This window comes from Staurois parvus, unplaced genomic scaffold (assembly GCF_062004578.1).
Source record: "Staurois parvus isolate SC_StPar_1 unplaced genomic scaffold, SC_StPar_1.0 ptg000155l, whole genome shotgun sequence".
NCBI classification, from domain to species: domain Eukaryota; kingdom Metazoa; phylum Chordata; class Amphibia; order Anura; family Ranidae; genus Staurois; species Staurois parvus.
Genome location: NW_028317951.1, coordinates 5,917,077 through 5,926,652, shown reverse-complemented (window position 1 = coordinate 5,926,652; position 9,576 = coordinate 5,917,077). Strand labels below are relative to the sequence as shown.

General features: G+C 40.1%; 1 protein-coding gene across 2 annotated transcripts in view; it reads right to left on the bottom strand.

Moving 5' to 3' along the window:
• Positions 1–924: 924 nt before the first annotated feature.
• The window catches only part of NMD3 (NMD3 ribosome export adaptor), a 92,569-nt gene continuing 83,917 nt past the window's right edge, over positions 925–9,576 (bottom strand). For both annotated transcript variants that reach the window (XM_089675446.1, XM_089675447.1), the window contains 2 exons: positions 5,274–5,344; positions 925–1,458 (listed from right to left, as the gene is read on the bottom strand). In XM_089675446.1, the coding sequence (XP_089531572.1) occupies positions 1,325–1,458; positions 5,274–5,344 (205 nt within the window). In that variant the 3' untranslated portion in view covers positions 925–1,324. The remainder of the gene's footprint in view (positions 1,459–5,273; positions 5,345–9,576) is intronic.

Genomic DNA, 9,576 nt, shown 5'->3' with positions numbered 1-9,576 from the left:
ATGCGCTCCCCCATCCCTACAGTATATTATTACCTATATATAGGTTGCTCTGGTCTGGACACATGATTTTCCGTGTCAGCCAGTGGCACTGGTAGGGGAGAAGAGAGAGCACACAATGATGGCAGGTATTGTCACCCATAGGCTTACTATGGTCCATGTATTGTCAGCACCCCCTCCTCTCGCCTGCACCTGTGGCTGGATGACAGAGGGGAGCCCTATAATGTGACTGGAGTAGCATTAAAATAGTAAAGTATGCAGATCTTTTCTTACACAGGTTAGCTATAATAGGTGTTAGAATGGGGGAGGGTTTTTAAGAGTAGCTATGGTTTGACCAGAATTCTACTTTAAGAACATATACTGGAAAATATTTTTTCTTCTTTCAAAACCAGAGTTTACTGTCACTTTATTATTTTCTCTAGCTTGAAACAAGTATGTAGCCAGTGAAATGAATGTATTCAGAACACTCTTGATCAGCATACATGTTTCAAATCTGCATCCAGCCAGTATAACTAGCAAAGCATCATGACCACCAAATAATCAGCATTAGTTCTGTAATGACAGCTGACATATTTGTCTCCATAGTTTTTCCAATTATGAAAAATGATAAAGGAATTATTAAAATGGAAAATAAAAAAACGGATGAAATCCCTACAGAAATCAGTCAGATTCTTCCTGTCAGTAAGCATCTAATGGCAGCAAATGTCTGTTGGTGTGAGTCTTCATTCTGCATTAATGATGACCTACACTGTATTTACAGACAGTATTTTGCTACACACAGATATTCACAGTGCACACTGATATATACACCAGTATATGATCTGCTTCTTGAAAAGGGGTAAAGAATCATTCCAAATATTAAAATCCTATCCTTCATGAAATTATATAGCAGTGCAAAGTTGATTAAAAAAGTTGCCAAACAATGACCCCATTTAAAAACTTTTTTTTTTTTATTTTCAATGTAACAGAAAATGTGTCATCTATTAACAAGCACTGGTCTTTTTTTAACTTTAGACTGTATTTGCAGATTTTCATTTATTTATATCGCACAATGTTCCATCCTCAAAATACCTGAAATGAGGCATGTTGTAAATGCCAGCTCTTTAAAGATGTCAGCATAAAAAGAAAATAAAAATCCAACCCGCTTAAACATTTGTTATTTTAATATTTGACAGTTGGAAGGCGAAACACACAAGAGCTTAGTGTATGGTATCCAAGTTCAGAGAGAAATATGTATGAGTGCACGAATTAGATAGCTGAAAAGTAAATTGGACACATTCTAAATCCTCTCTAGTGAAACGCACCAGCAGGATGCTTTCAAGCAAGTCTATTCTGTCAGCATTCCTGCCCCTTCCCCACCGGTGGCATCATGAGAAATGTGAAGATCTTCTAACATCTCTGCCAGGCTGATTCGAGGAGCTCCCTCCTCATCAGTGTCACTCTCCACTGCAATGTCAGCATCTGAAGGAGAGAAAGTAAGCATGAGGTCTAGACTGCAAGGCGACCAAAGACGAAAATGAGCATTATAAAACAGATGAAGAAATGTTTCATTGCTTCTTTGTACTGTACTCAAGAGTGTTGCTCACCAAGTACATATCTAAAACGTGTCTGCTGATATTAAATTCACATTCTTATTTTTGCTAATCTGAATAGTAAAACTGTAGGTGCGCTAAAGGAATACAGAATCTTATTGATTTATGGTTGCTTAATGTATATCCAGCCAGCTGGTATATGAAGTATGATACTAAAAACCTTGTAGGCAATGTGACCAATATTATGCAGAGAAAAGCTACTACTCTAGACAACGTTTAGTTGCACATAAACTTTAGTTTTCTGGTGACAGCGTGGTCACTGTGCTGGGGGCACCAAGAGGGCACACACAATAGACGTCGGCTGGGGAGTACAATTGTGCTGTCACACACATGTGTATGGCTGTCATTAATAATCAGCAAAAGAGCTTTAAAACAAGCATTCACTTAACTCTCTAGCTGCTTGTAACGTAAAGTTATTCCTCTCACAGATCAACACAAACATTCAAAAGGCTGGTGTCATGCATTTCTAACAGTTTAAGAACATCTGCTAGTTGTTTACAATCTGCTCTTCATAGAACAAAAAGCTAACAATTCTTTATCTGTTGCAAAGTTTCAAAATCAATTTCTCCACCGTGCTCATAGTTACAGAGGTAAATGAAGGATTTAAAGTACTTTCCTGGTTTGTTCAGAATATGTAAATACTTTAATGAGTATAGTCTAAACACTTTAAAAGGTAAAATACTTTAGACCAGGGGTATCAAAATGGCTGCCCTCCAGCTGTTGCGAAAGTACAAGTCCCATCATGCCTCTGCCTTTGAGAGTCATGCTTGTAGCTGTCAGCCTTGCAATGCTGGGACATGTAGCTTGGCAACAGCTGGAGGGCCACCAGTTTTAGAGGAAACCTATTGTCAGAGAGATATGGAGATTGTCATTGCTGACTACTTTTTTCAAAAATGCTAGTGGCCTGGCTATCAAGTTGACCATCTTGCTCTAATACTTTGCTTTACTGATCTAGAATAAGCATAAAGATATTTACTTCTGACTTTTCTGATCTTCATAATTGTTCTGGGAAATTGATTAAAGAAGAACTGAAATTATTGTGCAAGTAAGACCGCTAAAAAGGTATTTTAAGAAGGTCAACAATGGCTGTCGCTAGTGTGTTTGGACAACTGCTTTTAAATCAAACTAGAACAAATGTCAATAAACACCATCTGTTACTAATACACTGTATCTTGGCATTTTAACATATCTACCACACAACACAATGACTTCCAACTTTAACCATGAAGTCTGAATAACTAGTACATGCGCCAAACTCCCTGGCAACATGGTGATAGAATTATAGGATTATGAAATTCGAACAGGAACATTTCACAGACCTTCCTCACACCTCCCCCATCTGTTCTTGGACAATCAACACTTGCCATGACATTCTATGATGAGTGGATTAAGGTGATTGTGCTACATGTGTGGGTATTTATTGCTAGGGTATGGTCCTGACACTCAGATCTGAAGAAGCTACTTAAATTAGTAAATAAATAACCTTCAACATTACAGAGTCCAGTTGAACTTACTACTATTATCAATACCAGGACCTGGATAAATGAGAACCTTCATAGATACCGGTCATCCTTGTTTTTTTCCCACAACTGGTTTACTTTAAGGCCTCATGCACACTGCTAATCCTAAATGTGAGTTTAGGAGTCTTTGGTAAAAGCCTATGTGTGAATGGACACACAGGCTTTTATTGAGTTTTGGCAAAAAAAAACACCACAGTTTAGGAGCAGTAGAGTTTAGGTGCTGTTAAACGTTCTTCTCTTGAATGCAGAAGAATCACGTACAGGAGAACAACACTTTGACCAAAAAAAAAATGCTGCAAAAACAAGTGTAAATGCACCTAAACACTAGCTGGGTTTAGTGCTTGGGCGAATATTAATTTCAATGGCAAGTACTTGCCAATGAAATACAGTATATTGCCAAAAGTATTGGGACACCCCTCCAAATCATTGGATTCAGGAGTTTCAATCATCTCCATAGCCACAGATGTATAAAATCAAGCACCTATCGGCATTCCAAACAACCTTATCAGTATCTTGACAGGAATAACAGAATCTAACACAATACACATCTCATTCTCATGGCCCTCATAAAACCGTCAAGTTTTCAAGCTTGATTAACTATAATGTTAAGATATCTGTCCTGGTGTCAGACTCATCATCAGTAGTAAATGCACTATAGTGCCAAAAGTATTGGGACGCCCCTAGAAATTATTGGATTCAGGTGTTCCAATCACCTCCATGGCTACAGATGTATAAAATCAAGCACTTAGGCATGCAGACTGCTTCTACAAACATTTTTGAAAGAATGGGTCGCTCTCAGGAGCTCAGTGAATTCAAGCGTGGTACCGTGATAGATTGCTGCCTGTGCAACAAGTCCATCCGTTTAATTTCCTTGCTACTAAATATTCGACAGTCAACTGTTAGTGGTATTATAACAATATTGATGCAACTGGGAACAACAGCAACTCAGCCACGAAGTGGTAAGCCACGTAAAATGACAGAGCGGGGTCAGCACATGCTGAAATGCACAGTGTGCAGAAGTCTCCAACTGTCTGCAGAATCAATAGCTAAAGACCCCCAAACTTCATGTGGCCTTCAGATTAGCATAACAACAGTGCGTAGAGCGCTTCATGGAATGGGTTTCCATGGCCGAGCAGCTGCATCCAAGCCTTACATCACCAAGTGCAATGCAAAGCATCGGATGCAGTGATGTAAAAGCACGCCACCACTGGACTCTAGAGCAGTGGAGATGTGTTCTCTGGAGTGATTAATCTGCTTCTCTGTCTGGCGATCCGATGGACGTGTCTGGGTTTGGCAGTTGCCAGGAGAACGTTGCTTGCTTGACTGCATTGTGCCAAGTGTAAAGTTTGATAGAAGGGGAATTATGGTGTGGGGTTGTTTTTCAAGGCGTCAGCATACCAAGACATTTTGGACAATTTCATGCTCCCAACTTTGTAGGAACAGTTTGGGGATGGCCTCTTCCTGTTCCATCATGACTGCGCACCAGTACACAAAGCAAGGTCCATAAAAACATGGATGAGCGAGTTTGGGGTGGAGGAGCTTGACTAGTCTGCACAGAGTCCTGACCTCAACCCGAAAGAACTCCTTTGGGATCAATTAGAGTGGAGACTGCAAGCCCGGCTTTCTTGTCTGACATCAGTGCCTGACTTCACAAATGCGCTTCTGGAAGAATGGTCAAACATTCCCATATACACACTCCTAAACCTTGTGGACAGCCTTGCCAGAAAGGATGTGCCAACTCAATATTGAACCCTATGGACTAAGACTGGGATGCCATTAAAGTTCATGTGTGTGTAAAGGTAGGCGTCCCAATACTTTTGGCAATATAGTGTATATAAACATCCAAGCACAAAACACGGGACTGCATTTACATGCTATCTTGACGCATTTAGTGTTTTTCTGCTGCCAGGAGAGTTAACGTTTAGGGGAGTTCAAGTGTACATGTAGCCTAACATTAGCTGTGCCCAGTGAACTGTCAGAAAGTGAACCGATGAAGAGGGCTAAACAGATATGTGGTTCCCTACAGGTACCTGAGGTCTAAAAGACTGTTAAAGGAATAAAAAAATGACATTAAGTTCTGAGGTGTATTTGACTGTGGCATTACAAGTAGCTCTGTGCTTCAGTTTGAAAAACACTTGTCTTAGCACTTGATAAGCATTCTTACTTCTGTAAATGTTGACGTTTTTTCGGATAAGTTCATCTTCCTCCAGATCTTCAAGGAAGTCTTGATACTGCCTGCAAAAGACAACAAAAAACAATTACTGAAATATTCTTTTTCTGCAAAAGGAGATTTTACCAAGATCGAGATCTTTATTTTAATGAACTGCAATAGCATGGCAAATAAACAAGAGTGAACAAATGTGCTCACTGTTGTGCTGTATCTACATACAGCAACTCTAATTCAGAAAAAGCTCTGCTAACATTATTCACTGTCTGGACCCCAGTAACAAAAGGGAACCCAGGAAAAGCAATTAACTCAATGATAAATACACATGAAATGTATATATAGAAGCAATTTTACCTTATTCTTCTATCACTTGGCTGACTTCCCCCATCAGAAAGTTTTTTTTGTCAGAACATCAGCACTGCAGCACAACTGAATGGCACCTTGTACTGATTTTCCCTCTCCCAATCTGATCTTGGCTGTACAGGCGATCGCGAGAGGCTTCTACCAAGGCTCAGATACCTATGCTCCTTGCAAATAAACATATTTTTTAACTAATTTACATGAATGTGTCTTTTTTATTTGCCTGGAACTTGGCTTTAATAAAGCACTAGAAGTTGCCTACAACCACTGTATAAAATTAGCCTTGCCTGAAAGGTAATGCTTAGGTAGTAAACAATTATACGATGACCTTGTCGGACATACCTGTCTAAATTCCCCCTGCAGAAGTCACGCTACCCTGTGACGAAACACGTAGCAGGCATTTCTGGATAATGTCTTCACATTTAGGAAGTACAAGAAATTCCAGTGTTTGTGTATTGAAAAGTGCTGATGCATGCACAGGAGTGTTTTTAACTACACACAGGCGATTGCACCTTAATGTGGAGTGGAGGAGGAGAGGAGACAGAGTGGAGGAGATGTCATCCTAAAGGGGAAGTGTCTGCAAAACTCAGGAAGATTGCCAATTGTGGCTGGGTGTGGAAGGAGACATAACATCAACAAAGGACCGGAGGAACTCCACAGTACACTTTATGTCCATTTAAAGTGGACACAAACCTATTTTGACCCTACAGTAATTTGTAAGGTCAAGGATCCCAGTTAGCAATAGTTTGGTAAAATGATATGGCGGCAATAGCCTGCTGGAGGGATGGACCTGCAAGGAAGCCTTTAAAAGGGCTTCAAAACATCTACCCTTAAAAGTGGGAACAGCCACAATTGGAACTGTAAGGTGCTTACTGTGGACTGAAATGTCAGGATCTACTAATGGAAAGGCGACTACTGGAAAGGCAAAGACTATTTTGCACCACGTCACACAGGGGTTTATTTACTAAAGCTGGAGAGTCCAAAATCAGACTCCCTTCTGCATAGAAACCAATCAGCTTCTAACCTCAGCTTGTTCAATGAAGCTTTGGCAATGAAACCTGGAAGCTGATTGGTTTCTATGCAGAAGGGAGTCTGATTTTGCACTCTCCAGCTTTAGTAAATAAACCCCACAGAGTCTACAGTGGGCAGTAACTGGCAAGTTAGTTTGTGTCTCATTAAAATGCAGGAGTTGAAAACCCATCTGCATGTTCAACTACAATATATGTATCACTTTCCTCCATTTTATCCTCAAACGGGTCAGGAGGCTCCATCTTCAATTCATGAACAGAATTAGGGAAAGATGAAGTGTAGTGTTTATGCCTCTGAAAAACAAAGGTTTAAAGAGTGCTGTAAGCTTCCCACTGAATTAAGACAAATCTGCTTTTGTCAGATAGGAAGCATTATGTGCATTGAGACAAAAATAAGGGTCAGAAAAAGGAAGCCGTATCATTACAGGACATTGCTATGGGACAAGAGAACAGCCATCATCCTTATTGTTGCAATTTTTAGTAGGCCATCGACCAAGCATATGTTAGTCGGCCCTTGAGTTTCATCTCCCAACTGCCTTTGGGATACCATGTGAGGTACTCACGGAATGAATGAGGAGGAATGGGGTTTTGTATGCCCATGGTACCATTATAACCAAGTACTGACCATGTTCCTGGTCTGTGTAGCAGAAGGTGCCAGGAACTGTAGCAAATGTGGTGTTCACATTTTCAGCTGATACAGCATGCGGAAGCACATCAGCCAAGTGGAGTTTTGCATTTCCGAGACAAAGTGCAGATTTGAAAACATCACCAAATGTAAAAAGCAGTATAAAATACTTATAGTGCCAGAGGCATCAGAGACAAATATAATGAGGATGAAAACAACAAGGTGAATAAGTCCCCATTCCTGCACCTCTGTATCCGCTTGTGTGCTAAGCACTGCAGGGTGCATATGGCCAGGAACAAAACAATCCTGTTTTACCTAGTCCATGCTGCTGTGTTATTTAAGGGCACAGGCTTCACCTATCCTGGTGGGCACACCCCCCATCCCAAAGGGCCTTCAGTGTTTGGGAACCAAAGAGATAAACCACGCTCCTAGAACTCTATAACACTCTTCAACAAACTACATCCGTTGCAAAACCATGCCCGGTGAGCGTCTAAGGCAGGATCCAGTGCCCAAAAACATTACATGCCAACCTCACAACTGTGGGGTTCGGGTACCAAGGTTAACTGATCTGGAAACTGCTAGGTAACCCAGGGCACAAAGTCAAATTTTGACTAAAGAAAAAAATGAATGGTTTAAAAAGAGAAAAAAACCTCTCCCAAGCAGAAGAGGTCCATCATCTAAGGACATTATCAAAAAGTCTGGTGCAGGCCACCCTAGCAAAGGGTGTTGCCAGTGTCTAATCACCTTAAGATAGCCTGCAAATAACCCATGCACTATAATTACAGCCCTGTACTGCACGATTAGGAGTGCACTTAATGATGTTAATAAATGTGTAATTGAATTACTATTTGCATTGTAGTTTTACAGTAATAAAATAATTCCAATTCATTCCCTATTTGTATAGGATGAAACACCCTAAAACACTGAATTGCCAACTAGATTCTATAACAGGAAGCATATACTTGCCACAGAATGCTAATTATTAAAAGTCACAGATAACATTTAGATAGGATTAAGTGCAGAGCTTCATGTGAAATAGCTACTTGCATTCAATTGTTTTGTTAACCATCCCTGATAATACAAGTAAATACTGAAATCACTGAAGAGCTCTTTAAACTGAACTTCATAACAAAAAAGGTCACTTGACTGCACAAAATGTCCTTCAGTACACAAGTGCAAAAATCAGACATTATAGAAGAGTTGTGCTGAGCGTGTATGACAATTTTAAATAAGTACACCAGGGATGTACGAGTGGCCATACACATGACCTTTCAGACAGCATGTCCAGCATTTAACCATCCTTTACAAGAACTTTATGAAGAAAACACATATCTGTTAATGAAACCGAAGCAGAAAACAAATCCCATTTCTGCAGTCTCTATAAAAAAAATAAATACATACATCTCGTTATTGTACTCGTTATACATTACACAGATTTTCCAACTTGCCAGCCAAGTGAAAAGTGAGAAAATGTCTGATATCACTCACTGGCTGAAAAAGGAAGGATACTGCAGTGGGTCCCGGTAAATTGAAGATGAAGAAACTTCCCTTCACTCTTAGGGGCCCATTTATAATAGTGAGCAGATATTGCTATTTGCTATATACCAAGGTATTACTTTACACTGCAACCTGCATTTTATGACCTATTCATAAAATGCAGACCACAGTGTAAAGTCTGCAGTATGTCACAGAGCTCGCTTTCCTTAACCACTTCCCTTCCGGCCCATGTACATAAACGGCCGGACGGGAGCAGTGCAGGAGCTGGTTGCTGTTTATAAACGGCGCCCGCATCCACAGCCTGTGCGAGCTTCCTGAGAGTGCGTGGCACCGATCGCTGCACGGGACCTCTGTGTGAGGTACCAATTCATGTGATCACTGATTGGCCAATCAGTGATGGCATGAATAGTAGTAAGCAAGATGTCACTTCTGACATCATTGCTTACTACTTGTGAAATCTGTGACTGATCACAGAGGTCACATGGTACAAGGCTATTCACAACAGCCTTGTACCATATGACAAGCTGTGACCAGTCACAGCTCTCACAGTAATTCTCAATGGCTGCAAGAATGCAGTCACAGAGAAGGAGAAATTATTGCTTTTACAGCCTTTATGGATGTAAAAGTAATTAGTGTAAAAAAAAAAAAAAAACATCACTCCCCCACAAGAAGTACAGTGCGACTATGGTGACACTGCATTGCTAGGGTAACAGTATGTAAAATAAAAAAAAAATAATAATAATATAAAAAAATAAAATACAAATGTAAATTTTTTTTTTGAAAAAAATCA